At 47.5% G+C, this 19,292-nt stretch overlaps 1 protein-coding gene across 7 annotated transcripts in view; it reads right to left on the reverse strand.

The window, feature by feature from the left end:
- The window catches only part of CRACDL (CRACD like), a 126,465-nt gene that overhangs the window by 57,649 nt on the left and 49,524 nt on the right, over positions 1-19,292 (reverse strand). Inside the window, exons 1-2 of one of the 7 annotated variants that reach the window (XM_040267647.1) lie at positions 6,001-6,009; positions 5,413-5,415 (exon numbers count right to left, since the gene is read on the reverse strand). The exons of 2 other annotated variants lie outside the window; for them this stretch is intronic. Coding sequence is in view for 3 of the 5 variants with exons in the window: in XM_040267645.1 (XP_040123579.1) it covers positions 10,914-10,987 (74 nt within the window). In the remaining 2 variants the exon portion in view is untranslated. Of the gene's footprint in view, positions 1-5,412; positions 5,416-6,000; positions 6,010-10,913; positions 11,745-19,292 lie in introns of those variants that run through there. 4 more of the 7 variants (XM_040267651.1, XM_040267645.1, XM_040267644.1 and 1 more) reach the window with 4 other exon arrangements.

Consider the following 19,292-nt stretch of genomic DNA (forward strand, 5'->3'; position numbering starts at 1 on the left):
TTGGTGTAGCTATTTCGGAGTCCATTTAAGGCTCGCAACTCCCAGAGGAGGGCTGGTATGTAAACTGCAGGTAATTTCAGTCAATTTCAGCTCTTAGTTCAATAGCATCTACTCACTCCCATTCCCAACTCTCTTGACTCCCATTCCCAACTCTCCCATTCCCAACTCTCTTCAGGCAGCCATGCGTCTGAAAGCAGCTTGCACACAGCTTGAAGGAACCATGGCGGGCAAAAAGGACCCAGTTCTCCAAATACTAGAGATCTGTGCTGTGATTAGTGCTCACGATGGCAGAGTTGCAAGGTGGTGGGCTGCCGCTGTTGTTGCACCTTCCCCTACTGCTGCAAGCCCCTCCCCTTCTAGCTGCACTAACTTCTAGGAGATTTAAAGGGCTGGGCTGGGGGCCCCATGTCCCCTTTCCCCACTTCAGTTTTCTGATTTCCCCTTTTGGGAGCCAGACATTGACTACTAGGACATTCAAAAGCTACTGTATATATGGGGGAAATGAGAAAGTTACTGCATATGCCCAGGGAAACTCACAGGCTTATAAAAGATCTTAGAAGACCTTAAGATTATACCTCAGGCCAATCCTTGGCACAAAAAATAAAGCCTAGCAAACCCAGATGAAGGGGGAGAACTGATTTCCAGAGTTCCCATATTATTAGATTCAAATGTCCAGTTTTGAATCTGTCCCTGAAAAAGATCTGGTGGCTAATCTACTAGACAAAGACTTAAAAACAATGATCTTAAAGATGTTCAGGGAACTAAAGAAGTAGAGAAACTCAAGGAAATCATGTATGAACAAAATGGAAGTATTAATAAAAGGAGAGAAAGCCTAAAAAGGAAGAAAAAGTCTGGGGCTAAAAAAAGGCAACTGAAATAGTAACTGGAACGAAAGATTCAGTCGAGGGTTTCAAAGACAGATTTCAGCATGTAGAAGAATCAGAAAACTTGAAGATAGGTCATGATAATTAGAGTCTGAGGAATAGAAAGAAAAACATTGAAGTAAACTGAACAGAGCCTAAGGGACCTATGAAAATGAAAGTGTTAGTCACCCAGTCGTGTCTGGTTCTTTGCAACCCCATGGACTATAGCCCACCAGGCTCCTCTGTCCATGGAATTCTCCAGGAAAGAATACTGGAGTGGGTGGCCATTCCCTTCTCCAGATCTTCCTAACCCAGGGATCAAACCCAGGTCTCCTGCATAGAAAACAGAATCTTTACTGTCTGAGATACTAGGGAAGTACAAGGGATCTATGGGACACCATCAAATGGATCAAAATACACATTGTAGGAGTCCCAGAAGGAGGTGGGAGAGAGAAAAAGGGGTAAAGAGAATATTTGAAAAAATAATGGCCCCAAACCTCCCAAATTTGATGAAAGACACAAATAACATCTAAGGAGCTCAATGAATTGAGATACATTGTAATTAAATAGTTGAAAGCCAAAGATAAAGAATCTTGAAAGCAGCAAGAGAGAAGCAAATCATCACATACACAGAATTCCCAGTAAGATTATCAGCAAATTTCTCATCAGAAATTCTGGAAGGTAGAAGGCAGGAAGGGGATATAGTCAAAGTGCTAAAAGGAAAAAAATGTCAACCAATAACCCTAAATGTGGCAAAGCTGTCCTTGAAAAGTATGGTAAGAAATTAAGACATTTCCGGATAAATAAAAGAGGAAGGAGTCCATTACCACTACACATGCCCTGCAGGAGATGCTCAAGGGAGTCCTGCAGGTTGGAATAAGAGGCAACTAGACAGTAACTTGAAACTGCATTTTAAAAATGGATAAAGAAGATAAACACAACAGAATACTTCTCAGCCATAAAGAAGAATGAAACTTTGTCATTTGCAATAACATGGGTGGACTTGGAAGAATAAATCAAAGACAAACACTGTATGATATCACTTATACATGAAATCTAAAATACACAAGATTTAGTGAATGTAACAGAAAAGAAGCAGACTCACAGATATAGAGAACAAGCAAGTGGTTACCAGTGGAGAAGAGGGAAGGGGTACTATGGAGGTAGGTAAGAGGTACAAACTGTTAGGTACAAAACAAGTTACAAAGACACATTGTACAACACAGGGAATATAGCTGATATTTTATAATCAATTAAGTATAAACTTTAAAATTTGTGATTCACAATATTATACACCTGTAACATAATGCTGTAAATCAACTATACTTCAATTTTAAAAAACCAACTTAAAAACTTAGTAGAGGGAAATACCTGGGCAATTATAAAAGCCAATACAGATGACCCTTTAACAAGATGGGTTTGAACTGCCCAGGTCCACTTATATGTGGATTTTTTTTCAGCAAGTATGTATTGTAGTACTACATGATCCATGTCTGGTGGAATCCCTGGATAGGCCACAGATATGAACGGCCAATTGTAAAGCTAGACTCAGATTTTGGACTGTGTGGAGGGCTGCTGTTCCTAACAACAACCCTCAATGTTCAAGGGTCAACACTGGTTTATGGTTGATTTATGACTCCACTTTTTGTTTTCCACATAATTTAGGACACTTACACATTTTTAAAGAGCAATTAGTAGTCTAAGAGCTAGTATTATTGTAACTTTTGTATGTAACTCCACATTTTGTTTTCTATCTAATTTAAGAGGTTACTGTATGTTTTCAAATTATTAATTTATGTTTTCAGACACACAATGCTTAAAGATCTTATTCTGTGGCATCAACACCTGAAAGGGAGAGGAACAGAAGTGAAAAGCGGCAGAGGTTCTGTGTGTCATGGAAGTTAAGCTGGAACAAATGCAAATTAGTGTTATAACTTATGTTCAATGTAATCCCTACTGCTGCTGCTAAGTCACTTCAGTCGTGTCCGAATCGTAGCGACCCCATGGACTGCAGCCCACCAGGCTCCTCCATCCATGGGATTTTCCAGGCAAGAGTACTGGAGTGGGGTGCCACTGCCTTCTTCGATGTAATCCCTGTGTTAACCACAAAACAGCTGTAGCACAGAAGAAAATGAGAAAGGAACTTGAAAGTTTCACAACAACAACAAAAAAACCCAACACAGGACATCCCCGGTGGTCCAGTGGCTAAGATTCCACATTCTCACTGCAGCGGGCCCAGGTTTGATCCCTGGTTAGGGATCCCCAATGCCACAACTGAGATCTGATGCAGAAAAATAAATAAATAAAAATAAATATTAAAGATCAACTAAAAGGGGACAGTAATACAGGAAATGAAGGATAAAAAACCTATAAGCATAGAGAAAACAAACAGCAAAATGACAGAAGCAAGTATCTTCTTATCAACTGCAAAAAGGAAAGAAATTCTAAAATACAGGAAATGAAGGATAAAAAACCTATAAGCATAGAGAAAACAAACAGCAAAATGACAGAAGCAAGTATCTTCTTATCAACTGCAAAAAGGAAAGAAATTCTAAAATAGGCTGCCACGTGGATGAACCTGGAGGATGTTATGCGAAGTGAAATAGACCAGTCGCAAAAAGACAAATGCTGGATGACTCCGCTACTTATGTTGGGGACTCAAAATCACAGATTCAGAGAGCAGAATGGCGGCTACCAGGGGCTAGGGAAGGAGTGAATTGCGCCAGGGCAGGGGTGAGGTGGGGCGGTTAGTTTAATGAGTACAGAGTCTGAGTTTTGCAAGATGAAGAGAGTTCTGAAGATGGATGGTGGTGCTGGTTGTACAACAAGATGGATGTACTTAATACCACTGACCTGGATGTTTAAAAATGCTCAAGATGGCAACATTTTATATTACGTGTATTCTACAACAATAAAAATGGGGGAAATGCACAAAAAAAATATGTATTCACCAATGTTCAGCATTCTTTATAATCAGAAAGTGGAAATAGCTCAACAACTGATGAATACATTTAAAATATGATACATACATACAACAGAATATTATCCAGCCATAAAAAGGAATGAAGCATTAACACATGCTAGAGTATGGGTTATTTTTGAACACATCATGCTACATCAAAGGAAACCAGACACAGAAGTCCGCATACTGAATGATTTCACCTATATGAAACACCCAGAACAAGGCTTCCCTGGTGGTTCAGTGGTTAAGAACCTGCCTTGTCATGCAGGGGATGCCAGTTCAGATTCCTGGTCTGGGAAGACCCCACATGCTGCCAGACAGCTAAGCTGGTGTGACAGAACCACTGAAGCCCTCCCGCCCTAGAGCCCACACTCTGCAATAAGAGAATCCACCACAAAAGGAGTCCACGCACCACAGCAAGCAAGTAGCCCCTGCTCTCTGCAACTAGAGAAAGCCCATGTGCAGCAATGAAGACCCAGCACAGCCCCAAAATAAATAAATAAATATTTTCAAAAAATACCCATAATAGGCAAATCCATTGAGACAGACAGTATGTTAGTGTCTGCCAAGGTCGGGAGTGGGGTGCTCTGGAGAGGGAGGTAGAATGGGAAGAGATGCTAATGAGCAGAAGGGGAGGTGAATATTTCTTTGGGGGAGATGAATACATTCTCAAATCATATTCTGTTCATAGTCGCACAACTCGAAATAGACTGGTGACTGCACACTCCTAACAGGTGAACTCTATGGTTATATAAGTTATACGGCAATAAAGCTGCTGGAAAAAAAGAATGACCAAATAAAAAGGTGAAGAAAAGACATTTTTGGAAAAGAAGACATGATACAATGTGTCTCTAGCAATCCCACAGGAAAGCTGGTATGAAAGGAGGAAGGATATGATCTTGGATATGATCTTACCCAGTATTTATCTGGGTAAATCTAAGCATGGACAGACGAGCAGGTCATCTGGATTTCAGTCACACACACAATCAGCACCAATGTGCCCGCCCTGCTCTCCCTGCCCTGCAGGCTTCATCTCCCTCCAGCCCAGGGCCTTTGCAGATGCTGTTCCCTCCGCCTGAAAGCTCTTCCCTGCTCTCTTGCTCCCCTTTCTTCTCATTAACTTCTGCTCAGCCCTCAGTCCCGCTGGCGGGTCTGATTAGAGGAGCCAGCACCTTCCACAATGCACAGTAAGAAGCCCGGACCTTTTTGTTCACCGCATTCGCCAGTTTTCATCACATCTCTGTTTGCACAATTCTGTGATCTGGTTCCCCTTTATGGATTTAAGCCTGCTCACTTTCCCTGTACATTTAATCAATTTTTCCTTTTTTGGGGGGAAAAAGACGAAAATAAACTGTGACTTGACTATTGTTCTCTAGTGAGTCACACCAAGATCTGCCTGTACCTTTTTTTTAGAAAAAGCAGTTTCACATTACTGAGGCAACAGAATGTGTAAGGCTTGTAAAGTTCCTGTGAGAAATCCCTGCTCGAAAATTGTGCCGGCTTTACTGCCTCATGATAGACGCTTTTATGCCCCAAAACCAGAGGATTTGACCTTTCAGAGTACACCTCGAGGTGTGTGCATAAAACCTGCTTCATTCACTTGTTGGGAACAACGGGAGGAGAAAAAGTAGATCCACTCTGACATATGGAGAAAAGAAAGCAAAGAAATTGCCCAGAAATAAACCCACACACCTACGGTCAGTTAATCTTTGACAGACGAGGCAATAACACGCAATGAGGGACAGTTACTTCGGCAAATGGTGCTGGGAAAGCTGGACAACTGCATGTAAATCACTGAAATTAGAGCTCACCCACACACCATACCCGAAGAGAAGCAAAATGGCTTAAAGACTAGATATAAGACCTGACACCGTAATACTCCTAGAAAAGAACATGGGCAAAACTTTCTCCGACATAAATTGTAGCAGTGCTCCCTTAGGTCAGTCTCCCAAGGCAACAGAAACAAGAGTGAAGATAAACAAATGAGACCTAATGAAATTTATAAGAAGATTTTGCACAGCAAAGAGAATCATAAATAAAATGAAAAGACAATCTTACAGGCTGAGAGAACATATTTGCAAATGATGCAACTGACAAGCGCTTGATTTCCAAAACATACAAATAGCTCATACATCTCAACAAAAACAAAAAACCACCCAATCAAGCAGAAGACACAAGCAGAAGACTTAAATAGACATTTCTCCAAAGAAGACAGAGAGATGGCCAACAGGCACAGGAAAAGATGATCAGCATCGATAATTATCAGAGAAATACAAATCAAAACTACAAGGAATTATCACCTTATAATCAGAATGACCATCATTAAAAAGGCCTGAAATAGGCAGCAGCTGCTGCTGCTGCTTCAAAGTCACTTCAGTCGTGTCCGACTCTGTGCGACCCCATAGACGGCAGCCCACGAAGCTCCCCTGTCCCTGGGATTCTCCAGGCAAGAACACTGGAGTGGGTTGCCATTTCCTTCTCCGATGCATGAAAGTGAAAAGTGAAAGTGAAGTCGCTCAGTCGTGTCCGACCCTCAGCAACCCCACAGACTGCAGCCTTCCAGGCTTCTCCGTCCATGGGATTTTCCAGGCAAGAGTACTGGAGTGGGGTGCCATTGCCTTCTCCCTGAAATAGGCAGAGGGTGTGGCAAATAGGGAACCCTCTCTTACACTGATGAGAATGTAAATTGGTACAGCCACTATGGAGAACGTATGGGGGTTCCTTTAAAAGCTAAAAATAGAGCTTCCATATGATCCAGCAACCCCACTCCCGGGCATATATCTAGAGAAAACTATAATTCAAAAAGATATGCACCCCCATGTTCATGACAGCACTATTTACCACAGCCAAGATATGGAAACAGATGAATGGATACGGATGTGGTGTATATACACACACAATGGAATACCATCAGTCCATCCTAAAGGAAAGCAACCCCGAATATTCACTGAAAGGGCTGACACTGAAGCTGAGGCTCCAATATTTTGGCCACCTAAGGTGAAGAGCTGACTCACTGGAAAAGACTCTGATGCTAGGAAAGACTGAGGGCATAAGGAGAAGGGGTCAAGATGAGATGGTTGGATGGCATCACCGACTGAATGGGCATGAGTCTGAGCAACCTCCGGGAGATAGTGAAAGACAGGGAAGCCTGGTGTGCTGCAATCCATTCAGCTGCAAAGAGTTGGACACGATTTAACGACTGAACAACAACTCAGTGTGTAGGTATGTGTATGCATATATATATTATAGGTATATACATGAATCACTTTGCTATACCCTAGAAACTAACACAACACTGTAAATCAACTACAGTTAAAACCCTGCATGAAAAAACGAAAGCAAGGCAGTCAGATGAGCAAAGGGCTGAAAACTGAGAACTCAAATCACAGAGTCATAGCGCTCAGAGGACAGCCGGAGGGGAGCAAAGGAACTTACAGGGAGGTCAGTTTCCTAGAGACCAGTAACTGATAGTCTTTAAAAAAACCTAAAATTCAGCTTGACCTAGAGAAGTGAGTCATCTCCAATCTGGCTAAAGGTGTACAACTTGAAGACTAACTCCTTGAGAACAGGGAACACGTACCAGCATGGTACTGCCACACAGGAGGTCCCCAAAAGAGATTGTTGAATGGATGAATGAGCAAATGAGTCAGAGGCACTCACGACACTTGTTAGACAAAGGATTCACCTTCTGAGAAAAATGACATAGCATCCACTACTCAGCCACAGTTCCCAAGACCAGGCGACACTCCCATGTCTCCAAGACAGATGTCTTTCAAAGCTCACGACTTAGGACTTCCCTAGTGGTCCACTGGTTAAGAATTCACCTGCCAGTGCAAGGGACACGGGTTCAATCCCTGTTCTGGGAGGATTCCACATGCCTCAGAGCAACTCATCCCATTAACCACAACTACTGAGCTCACGAGCCCTAGAGCCCACACCCAGCAACGAAGACTCAGCACAGCCAAAAATAAATTGATTAAAAAAAAAAAGTCCATGACTTAGCTAAATGACATCACATTTCTTTAGTCTGATTTCTTGTCCTTGGTTCCCTAGACATCACCTGCCCTAGAACCATGCAGAGCCTTTGGGAGTCAAGGAACATGGATGCAAGGAGGACCTTGCTTCAGATGCCTGGTTCCTGTCCTTGGGGTTCCCTTCCGCCAGGGGGCTGACAGGGACAGTGAGAAGTTCCAGAGAGAATGAGGCAGTGGACCACAAGTGGCTAGCCTGTTTCTTTGCCAGACAAACAGCATAGTTTATAAGCATATATGTAGTGTCTCAAACTGTACCATTTATTTGAAAGTTATATAAGAGTTGCTTTGGCAGTACTCAGTACTTATGAAGAAGTACACTGGTAAGTTACTTAGCTGGGAATGCATACCCTCCTATAGACGTATATAGACATACACACAGGAACTTGCGTTCAAGTATGCAGCCTGTGTCTACATGGATGCTCCTCAATGAAGCTCATGCAATACACGACAGCTTTCACTTGAGTTACCTGCTTTCACTCGCTCAGAAATGAATGTTTTCATACGAGATTTTTAAAACGCTACTTTAGGCGTTTTTATGTTAATAGAATAAAACAAATCTATGAGATATGTTTGCTGCTGCTGCTAAGTCGCTTCAGTCGTGTCCGACTCTGTACGAGCCCATAGATGGCAGCCTACCAGGCTCCGCCGTCCCTGGGATTCTCCAGGCAAGAACACTGGAGTGGATTGCCAATTCCTTCTCTAATGCATGAAAGTGAAAAGTGAAAGTGAAGTTGCTCAGTCGTGTCTGACCTTCACGACCCCAAAGACTACCAGGCTCCTCTGTCCATGGGATTTTCCAGGCAAGAGTACTGGAGTGGGTTGCCATTGTTTGCAAGACCATAATTTCAAAAATAGGTAAGGGGCTTCCCTGGTGACTCCGTGGTAAAGAATCTGCGTGCCAATGCCAGAGACGCTCATTTGATCCCTGATCTGGAAAGATCCCACAAGCTGTGGAGCAACTAAGCCCGGGAACCTCAACTACTGTCTGTGCTCTAGAGCCCAGGAGTCGAGACTAGTGAAACCTACATGCCACAGAGCCCGTGCTCCGCAACGAGAGAAGCCACCGCAATGAGGAGCCCGAGCTCCGCAACTAGAGAGCAGCCCCCTCTCGCCACAACTTAAGAGAAAAAGCCCTCGCAGCAACGAGAAACCAGCACAGCCGAAAATAAATAAATAAAAGAGGTGAGCACTGAACTTTGCAACCTCAGAAACTGCATTCGTACAATTCCTGGGAAAACAGTCTAACGCTGGGGTATCTTGCCAAGATGTGATCTAACTTGGAAACTTTCAGTCTCTGAGTGAGCTGTGAATTGTGCTAATCACTACCCACATGGGATGAATGGACCCAAACCCTGGGGCGCAGGGAAGCTTTATGAGGGCTGGTCAGTTTTTAACTTGAATTTTTTTAGGTAGTAAATTCCGCTCTTTTCTGCATGTCTACCAAAAATAAGGACATGAAGAAAGTTCTTAAGGCTAAATTTATCTAGGATGTTCCATATGTGATTGGCAGTTCTGAAGCACAGCAGATGCAGAGCTGAAGTTTTGTTTGTTTTTCTTTTTTAATTAGGAAGTCATGCTCCAAAGTCTATTAATGAAGAGACATCACACCACCGCTCTACTCTGGCCCATTCAAAACAGGCAGCATCAGACACTGAGGTTGAATAATTATAAGTAAAAAAAAGATTTTAATGAAACAATAACAGTGATGGTGACTTCCCTGCATAGGGCTTTGCAACAGTACAAAGATATGTGTTCACAAGGAAGCCTTTGGTTGTCGGGTTCCTGTCCCTATGTAGCAAAAGAAGCAAGTGAGGCTTGGGGGGGCAGTGGATGGTCTGCCAGGTCTCCCAGCATCCCTCACACCTCCAGATGTATGCTGATGAAGTGGGAATATTTGTGTCCCAAGTGATGTGCAGACATGACCATCACTTGGTTGGATAGAGGTTGCCATACTGGAATTTTCCATTTGGTTATGAGACATGCAAGCTGTTTACTTATACTTGTAAATGCATTTCCACCACATTGGAGCTCTGCTTCCCTTTGTACTATCATGGTGGAAGCACAGTACACCAAAGGCCAAACATTTTCAAAGGATGAGGTCACCTGCAGCAGGGCGAGGTGGCTTTGCAGGTCCACTGGCCTCTGCTCCCGAAGAACTTGGGCAGGGCACCACTCTCCGCAAGTCTGTCAGTTAATACCAAGCCTTTTGGCGTTATATGAAGAGAAAGACAAGTCCTGTATGACCTCACTTACGTGGAGAATCTCAAGAATACAGCAAACTAGTGAATGTGACCTAAAAGCAGCAGATTCACAGACGGGACAAACGAGTGGTTACCAGCGGGGAGAGGGGAGTGGGAGCGACAGACAGGGAGGGGACTAAGAGGCACACACTACTGGGTATAAAATAAGCTCCATGGGCAGACCGTGCAGCACAGGGAACATACCCAATATTTTATAATAACTATAAATGGAGTATAAACTTTAAAATTGTGAATCACCACATTGTACACCTGTAACTTACATAATATTGTATGTCAACTATACTTCATTTAAAAAAAATTAAAAAAAAAAAAAAAAAAAAGAACAAGCCCTTCAGTGTTGATTGTTAGTTCCAGGAACAGTTCTAGTGATCTTTTATGTTGCCCTTCGCTGCCTTCTCTCCACCAAAAGGACACAGACTGTGCCATGTGGACCCCTTATACAGGAGTCCAGAGGACCAGGGTACAGTCAGAGGAAAACACTCTGTCTTCCAGCCCCCTTCCCCTCTCCGTCTCTCTTCCTTTCACTCCCCATCCCCTTCACCTTAGCACCCTGCTCCCCTTGATTTCAATATATGCATGTGTCACAAAGAAAATAAAGAAAATCATTAGTCTGTTCCAGAATTCAACAATTGAAGGAGATATATAGTATAGTGACGTCTGTAAGGAAGGGGGTCATAAATGACCACAGATACTGAAAGTGCCCTCAGGCCCCGGGGCTGGGGTGCGAGCTCGGGCCCCCCTCCCTCTCAGCCCCTCCATCTACCCCACCACCTCTTAGCTCTCAGGGGCGCACCTGGGCTCAGGCTTGATGCACTGGTAAAAGGCAGCCATCTTCGTGAACATGGAGGGGGCCTTCGGCACTTTCATTCTCCGGAAGGACAGAAGGCCTCCCCTTCCCCAAAGGGGCCCTTGGGTCACCCCTGGGTGCTGATCAAGAGCCTAGCTCCCGTTTCCAGAGCAGCACCTCGGGCCCTGAGCACACGGAAGCTTCTCCCAACTCCTGCAGCCCCGCGGGGCCTCCGGGCAGGTGTGCAGCACAGGGCCCTGGGAACTCAAACACACAACCACTTCCTCCTTCCCTCCATCCACGTGGACGGCCAGGGTGGGGCTGGAGCTGCCACCACCTCCCTCTGAGCTGAGTCGCTGCCCAACTGCTGAGGGTGGAAATCGACAAGCCCGGGCTCTGCCTCCCTGTGCTCCCGACAGAGTCGGGCAAAGGGCACTAATCGCCCCATCAGAGTGAGGGGTCAGGCCCTGGGGGAATGTCTAAGGGCCCCACCCCACAGCCGTTCCCTCGCTCTGGCTTTCTCCTTATTCCCTCTTCAAGCTTGTTGCCGCAGGGCCTGGATGTGTTTGGTGAACTTCTTTCCTGGGACCTTCCCAAGGCTCCTCCTTTCAGGCAGGCACCTGCCCCAGGGCTCGTTGTGGCAGCCAGGGCTGCAGCACTACCTGCTGGTAACTACACCAGGCAGGTGCACAGACCACGCCCGCCCCCTCCACAAAGCCACCTCCTGGTGACGTCTTCTCTGATGACCTGCAGCTGCTGCTTCAAAATAACAGACTCCTGCTGCCCAGCCTTGCAACTGCACCTGAGTTCCTGCAAAGTCTAAAGGCTGCCAACCGCACTGTCGGCGGTTTCCAGGCAACGTCTAGAGGGCTGACAGAAGGCTCTGGATGACAAGTGTGACTCTGTATTATGAAAACTGCGGAGCAGCAGGCAGCAGGGGTGACTTCTGAAGACGGTACTGAAGAAGTCCTAGATTCCTCTTCTGTTTTCTGAAATGCATCTATATATATAAAGTTCTGGTCCTTGTTGTTGTTAGTCATGTTTGACTCTTCATGACCCCGTGGATTGCAGCACTCCAGGCTTCTCTGTCCTTCACTATCTCCAAGAGTTTGCTCAAATGCATGTTGAGTTGGTGATGCTAGCTAACCATCTCACCCTCTGTTGCCTCCTCCTCCTGCCTTCAATCTTTCCCAGCATCAGGGTCTCTTCCAGTGAGTTGGTTCTCATATCAGGTGACCAAAGTATTGGAGCTTCAGCTTCAGCATCAACACTTCCAAAGAAAGTTCTGGTTGACTTGTTTATAATTGAAATAATAAAGCATAACCAGTGTATGTGATGGTAACTAAAGAAAGCAGTGAGTTTAATGAACTTGGGGAAAAATGAGTGTTCTGCTGGGAGTTCACACCCACCTGCCCTTGGACTCTTTAGAATCTTCTAAAGATGCTCTCAGCTGCCTGGATGTTGCCAACAGCTCAGCCTTCTCTGGGGAGAGGGACAGCGGACTGGCAGGGGTGCCCCTGTCCCCCATGAGGCGAGTCAGGGGCAGAGCGAACCACTGAAGGGTCAGGGATGGGCTTGGCTTCAGGGTGGATGTCTCTGAGAAGTGATACCAGCCAGTAGCCCTCTCTCCCCAGAGGCCAAGTCCAACAGACCCACAGCTGCAACTCACCCCACTGGAGGCCAGCTCAGCACTCAGCGCATGAACCTGAGCCACCCTACCGCTCGCTACGGCCAGCCCTGCTCTGCACCTGGTCAGTGTCCCTGCAGGTCCAGGATGGTGTAAGTGGAAAATCTGATGCTGAAATCAAGGCCTGTACCTCATCCAGCTGTGAGCCCCATGAGGGCAGCTGCCTCCTAAGAAGCCCAGGTCAAGGTGTCTCCTATCACCTGTCCTTGGCAGACATCAGTAATCAACCACAGCATCATTCTCAGAACTGCTCATCACACAGCCCTCTGGGGAGCTCCTGCCAGTTGCCTGGAGCAGCACTTGGCTAGAAGCCTGTCGACATCATTGGCAGAAATTGCAGTAAATCTATAGAATTGGATTCTCGCCTTGTCTGCCACTAACAAGCTACTAACCAGCTGAATGGCTCGGGGCAAACCACTTCCCTCTCTGGGCCTCTGTCTCAAATCTGATATGAGTAGTTTGAACTCTGATACCTGACAGTCTATTGGATTACCTCAGGAAAAATAAAGGTCTGTAAACTTGGCCCAAACTTCATTTTTCTGTGAAGATGCTTCTGTTAACCAACAGAGGAAAAGATGTGCTCGAGCTGAGAACAACATTTATGGAAAATATAGTTTCAAAATCTAGTCACTATACTGCTTGTCTGTGAGCCAGAAAAATGAAGTGGCAATGAGAACATCACAGGAAGTCCCTCAGTCTGGCCTGGCCATCTCACCTCCTGCTGCCACCACCCCTGCCCACGTAGCCGCACCTTACACTCTGCTACCCGAGGGAATGCCGCATCCACACCTCACATTCTTCCTCTGAGCCCCTGCCCACTCACATTATTTCCCCAACTGGAATGTGAACTTCTTAAGGGAAGAGAGAAGTTCTTTTCATCTCTGTAGCTCTGATATCTACACATAGTAGATGCTGGGAAATATTTAATGAATGAGTGAGCCTCATCACCTGTGCTTATAAAAATCTAAGTGCAGGGACTTCCCTGGTGGTCCAGGGATTAAGACTGCACCTTTCCAATGCAGGGGCCCCAGGTTCAATTCCCTGATTGGGGAATTAAGATCCCATATGATATGTGGTGTGGCCAAAAATTTATAATAATAAAAAAGGGTAAAATCACTTTTAATAAGGTAATTTGCTTTATTAAGTCCCTCCTAAGGAGGGGGGATTCTCAAATAGTTGGCTTCCGTTTGAGCCATTTGGTAAGATGCTCTGACAAAGTGCTCCTGTGTGATTCAGATGTGTGGGCTGGCTGGGTTTGACATAAATATCTTCCTATTTTGCAATTTGGAGACATCACATTTGGAGAGTGAGAACATGGAGCAATCTGAACACACATTTGGCTCATTATGTGAGGACATCTAATATTCCAAATTTTTCCAGCCTCTCGGTATTTTAAAGGCCTTGGAGAAGCAGCCAAGTTCCCATTTTCTTCAATACTGCCATGGTGGGAGGAGGGTGTTGTATATATATATTAATAGATGCCCCATACCAGTTGGTAGTTAATGTTTATAGCTGGTCTCCTCAATCAGACTGCAAATTCTCTAAGAACAATGTCAATCAACTAGATTGTTTCATGTATTCCAAGAAGCCAAATATGCAGTAGGTGCTTAATAACTGCATAGTGATTAATTAATACAGGGCTTCCCCAGTGGCTCAGCAGTAAACAATCTGCCTGCAATGCAGAAGACTTGAGTTTGATCCCTGGGTTGGGAAAATCTCCTGGAGGAGGAAATGGTAACCCACTCCAGTTATTCTTGCCCAGAAAAACCCATAGACAGAGGAACCAGGTGGGCTACAGTCCATGGGGTCACAAAGAGTCAACTAAGCATGTGAGGATATCACGTGACTGATTAATACTGTGCAACACACAAGCCACGTCCCCCTGGACTAGCCAGGGCCATCAGTGCACACAACAACGGGCATGGTGCCACAGTCAGAAAGGGAGCACCCGTGAAGTCCTTAGCTGACGGATGCACAGGAGAGAGGAAGGGAGACTGTGCAGACACGTGGGATCCCGTGAACAAGTGAGGACTCTGGGAATTTCTCACACTTCACCTCCTAGCAAGCCAAGGCATGACGCCGGCGGAGCTTACACGTGCCAAGAACTGCTGTACATATTCCACACGCATTTCTTCTTTAAACGTCAGCGGAACTGAGTATTACGAGAATTCCATCCAAGCCAGGCCACTCGGAGTCGTGCACTGGAAGGAGGAGCGGCGGCAGCACGAGGCACCAGCACAGGCTCCAGGTGGAGGGTGGAGCCTGGGGGACTCTTGTTTCTGGGTGCCTGCTCCTGGGATGGGTGCAGGCTTTCCTGCCGAAAGGCAGCTAAATCAGGTGGCCGAACAGGCAGGGGCCCCTCTTCCATCTCCACTGAGTCACATTTTTCCCCAAAGGCAAGGGTGCAGCACCCAGCTGCACCCAGAAGGGCAGCCCCAAGACCCGGTAGACACAGTCCCACTCAGTCCCGGGCTCTGAGTTCCTGGGCAGGTGGCTCAGGGAATCCTGTGGTCCCGTCTGATACGTCTCCCACTGAGCAACAGAGGAGAGCACCCTACTGACTCTGCTTCTCGGAGAGGAAAACTTACCGAGCGTTCAGCTTAATGGCGTGAGGCGCTGACAGGCTGCCCAGCCTGGGACGCTGGTGCCTCACCTGCCTGGAAGCCCACCCCCGGGACAGCTACTGTGGGCAGGGTGTCTGAGAAGCCTGTGGTTCCACTTTGTCCTGGAGGCAGCCGAGCGGCATGGAGTCTGAGCGTGAGCAGGGGCCGAGGGGTGTGTGTGCACCTGCCGGGGATGTCAGGAGGCCTCATGAACGGAACCCCGCTGGCCCTGCCGCTCCAAGGGCAGCCAGGGGACCTGCGGCCTCGGCATCGCCTGGGAGCTGATGAGAGGCGCAGAATCTCCCACTCCATCCACCCAGATCTATGGCCTCAAAGTCCGCCCTGGGCCAAGGGCCCCTGGGGACCCCTCTGCATGTCAATGTTTGGGAACCACTGCTTTACAGCAGTTGTTCTCGGCCCTGGCTGCACAACAAAATCCCCTGGGGAGCTTTAAAAACTCCTGATCTTCAGATCATGCCCTGGCCCAACTGCTGTCAGAGTACCCCAGGTCACTTCAAATGCAGGCAGGGTAGAGAACTGCTGTTCCCCAACTCTGGTACCAATGAACCTAGCTGCAGGGCAGGAACAGAGCCGCAGACATAGAGAAAGGACTTGTGCACACAGGGTGGGAACAGGAGGGTGGGACGAATTGAGAGAGTGGCACTGACACGTGTATACACTACCACGTGTAAGACACACAGCTAGTGGGGGCTGCTGTAGGAGCTCAGATTGGTACTCGGGGATGACCTAGAGGGGCGGGAGGCGGGAGGGAGGCTCAAGACGGAGGGCATATATGTATACTTACAGCTGATTCATGTTGTTGTACAGCAGAAACCAACACAACATTGTAAAGCAATTATACTAAAATAAAAAATACTTTTAAAAAGAAAGCACACTTCTGCATTCAATTCTACAGTTTCAGTAACAAACGGTTTTCCTTCAAGTTGCAGAAGGTCAAACACAGGAGAACTGAGGGAATACAACTTTTTACAAATAGGAACCCACCTGGGGGAGAGAGGGTTAAAGACCATTTAGGCTGCCTGTCACTAGAAACCGATGGCAGAGGCAGCGGCTCCATCCCTGGATCTGAAACCCATCACCCCTTAAGGAGATCGGCCTGAATATTCACTGGAACGACTGATGCTGAAGCTCCCATACTCTGGCCACTGGATGCAAAGAGCCGACTCACTGGAAAAGACCCTGATGCTGGGCAAACGTGAAGGCAGGAGGAGAAGGGGACAACAGAGGATGAGATGGTTGGATGCCATTACCGACTCAATGGACATGAGTTTGAGCAAACTCTGGAAGATAGTGAAGGACAGGGAAGCCTGGAGTGCTGAAGTCCATGGGGTCACAAAGAGTTGGACACAACTTAGCGATTGAACAAGAACTGAGTATAGGGGCCTACTCTTCCAGCAGGGGTGGAAACTGGGTTCACTCAGGCCCAGACACCCAGGAACTCAGTAAGAACCTGCCAAGGCCTGACTCAACATATGATGTGGCCCAAGTCAGGAGCTACAGTTGGTCAACGCAGCTCTACACCCTGGCAAGAGTGGTTGTTTCAGGGACAGGCATGTGACTCAGTTCAGGCCCAGGAGAGTGAGGCTCACGGCTTTTATGGAACTGTTGAAAGAGACTACTTCTTTTCTTTTGGGTCTGGAAGGATATGAGTTTAGAGAGGAAAGAAGCACCAAGAGGTAAAGAGGAAAAGCAAAGCACCTGGGGACTCTGCTGAGAGTCCTGGATCAAATTGTTCCTGAAGGCAGTTACCAGTGATTTTCTAGTTACTAAGCTACAAAGTTCTGTCTCTTGGGTTTTTAAAAAGCCAACAAACTTTGCAAGCCTTATTTGCAAAATAAAGAGTCCCAACTAATTCCCGGAGCAAACAGGAACTGTATGAGTGAGGTCAAGCCACAGGGACATGCTTTGTTTGGTTCTATTTTTAGATCTTTAGGACAAAGCAGTTAGATACACTTTCTGGACAGGAAAGGCTGGGGCAAAGGAAAGGCTGGTATCAGTAAAGTTAGAGTCTGTTCATAGTAGATTTACAAAGGGCAGAGGTGGGACCCCTCTATATCAGAATCACTTTTTTTTTTTTCCTTTTATTTTTCTTTTTTAAAAAGCTTTTTATTTTGCACTGGGGTATAGCCAAGTAGCAAACAATGTTGTAATAGTTTCAGGTGAACAGCAAGGGACTCAGCCACACATATACATGTATCCATTCTCCTCCAAACTCCTCTACCACCCAGGCTGCCACATAACACTGAGCAGAGTTCCCTGTGCTATGCAGTAGGTCCCTGTTGACTATCCGTTTTAAATAGAGCAATGTCCATCCCAAACTCCCTATCCCTTCCACCCATCCTTTTCCCCCATAAGTTGGTTCTATAAGTCTGTGAGTCTCTTTCCCTTTTGTCATTCATTTGTACCGTTTCTTTTTAGAGAATCGCATTTTTTTAAAAAGGTTTTTTTTGATGTGGATCATTTTTAAAACCTTTATTGAATCTGGTACAACACTGCTTCTGGTTCATGTTTTGGTTTTCTGGCTGAGAGGCGTGTAGGATCTTAGCTCCCTGACCAGGGACTGAACCTGCACCCCTTGCACTGAAAGACGAAGCGTCCACCCCTGGATCACCAGGGAAGTCCCTCAGAATCACCTCAGAGCAGCTCGGTAACCAGCGGAATAAGCCATGGCTGAGGTCTGTCCCACTTTCTGCACACGCTCAGTGTCCTCTGGTGGAAACGCTTCTTCCTTTGGGTGAAAACAATCTGGCAAAGAAGGAAGGGCTAGGGCTTCAGGAGACAGATCCAGCTGACAGGCAGTGACAGCAAGATCCGTGGATGAAAAGGGCTGAGGAGAGGTGGTCAGGAAAGCCAGTTTTGAAGTGTCACGGTGTCTTGGGTCCCCATAGGATCAGAGCTCCAGAATGACTCCCGGGCTCCAGGGGAGGCCTGGGTGGGGCAGTTCACCAAACTCAAAGGGACCACAGAAAGGGAAGACTCCACGCGAACCCCGAGGCCTGGCAGAGCCGCTGGCGCAGAGGCAGGAGGAGGCGGTCTTGGTGGACTGGACAGAGGCACTGCGGCCAGCAGCCTTCCGCCCACTCCGCCCGCCTGGACGCCGCGCCACAGCCCAGCCGCCGCAGCCAGGTGCTGAGGGCTGCGGGAAACACCATCGCTGGGAGACTAAGCTGGGCAGCTCTGGGCTCCCAGGGCTCAGAGTGCACATGAAGCCGAGCTGTAGGAAAGCCAAGCTGCCCCTTGGGCGCCTACCCTGGCGGCCTGAGGCCCGCGCGTGGGCAGGCCCGCCTGGGGCTCGGCCCCCAGCAGGCACGCGCCCCGCCCCCGGTCCCGCACCGCCTGAGAGGAACATGTCTTTACACTGACACCAAGCACGACTCGGGAGACCAACCAGAGGTGCCAAAATTCTACCCAAACAGAGGGAGGGGCCTGGGCCTGAGTAGGACCGGAAGAGCCCCGAGTTGCTGTCTGCACGGGAGCCCTGGCTGTCACTCAGTGGCCGGGCCTCGGGGTCCCGCCTGTCACCGGACTGGCCGCGCAGGCCCGGATGAAATGACGTAATGCCTGAGGCGCTCGGAGCCAAGGGGAGGGCGTGCGGCTCACCGATATTTTTGGCATCTCTCAGAACGCAGCACATGGCGCCCACGCACACCACCTCCACACAAGGCCTGCTCTGGCTGTCCCGTGCTCAGCTCGCTGGGATGTGGAGACAGTGCGCCCACGGGAGCCAGTCTGCGGCTGGGGGGTGGGCTGCAGACCCCCGGGGGCCCATTCCGCCTGGAGACAGCGGCCAGCAGGGGGCGTGAGCGGGACTGTGGGTTAGAACCTGGTGCCAAAGAGGCCCTGGAAGCACAGGGCAGACATCTGCCCCTTCGTGCCAGGATGAGCAGCTCTGAGTCGGAGACCAGGACAGGCAGAGAGGAAGAGAGGAAAGATAAGATGGCAGGGCTGGACTGGAACCCCACCTTCTCCCTGCGAGCCAGCCAGCCTGGCCAAACCACCAGGACACCCCTGTCCCACTCCTGCCACCCAGGCCCACTTCAGCGCCAAGAGGGAGGCATGAGTGACAATCTGGTG

The sequence above is a fragment of the Oryx dammah genome, unplaced genomic scaffold, assembly GCF_014754425.2.
Source record: "Oryx dammah isolate SB20612 unplaced genomic scaffold, SCBI_Odam_1.1 HiC_scaffold_25, whole genome shotgun sequence".
In the NCBI taxonomy this organism is placed as follows: Eukaryota; Metazoa; Chordata; class Mammalia; order Artiodactyla; family Bovidae; genus Oryx; species Oryx dammah.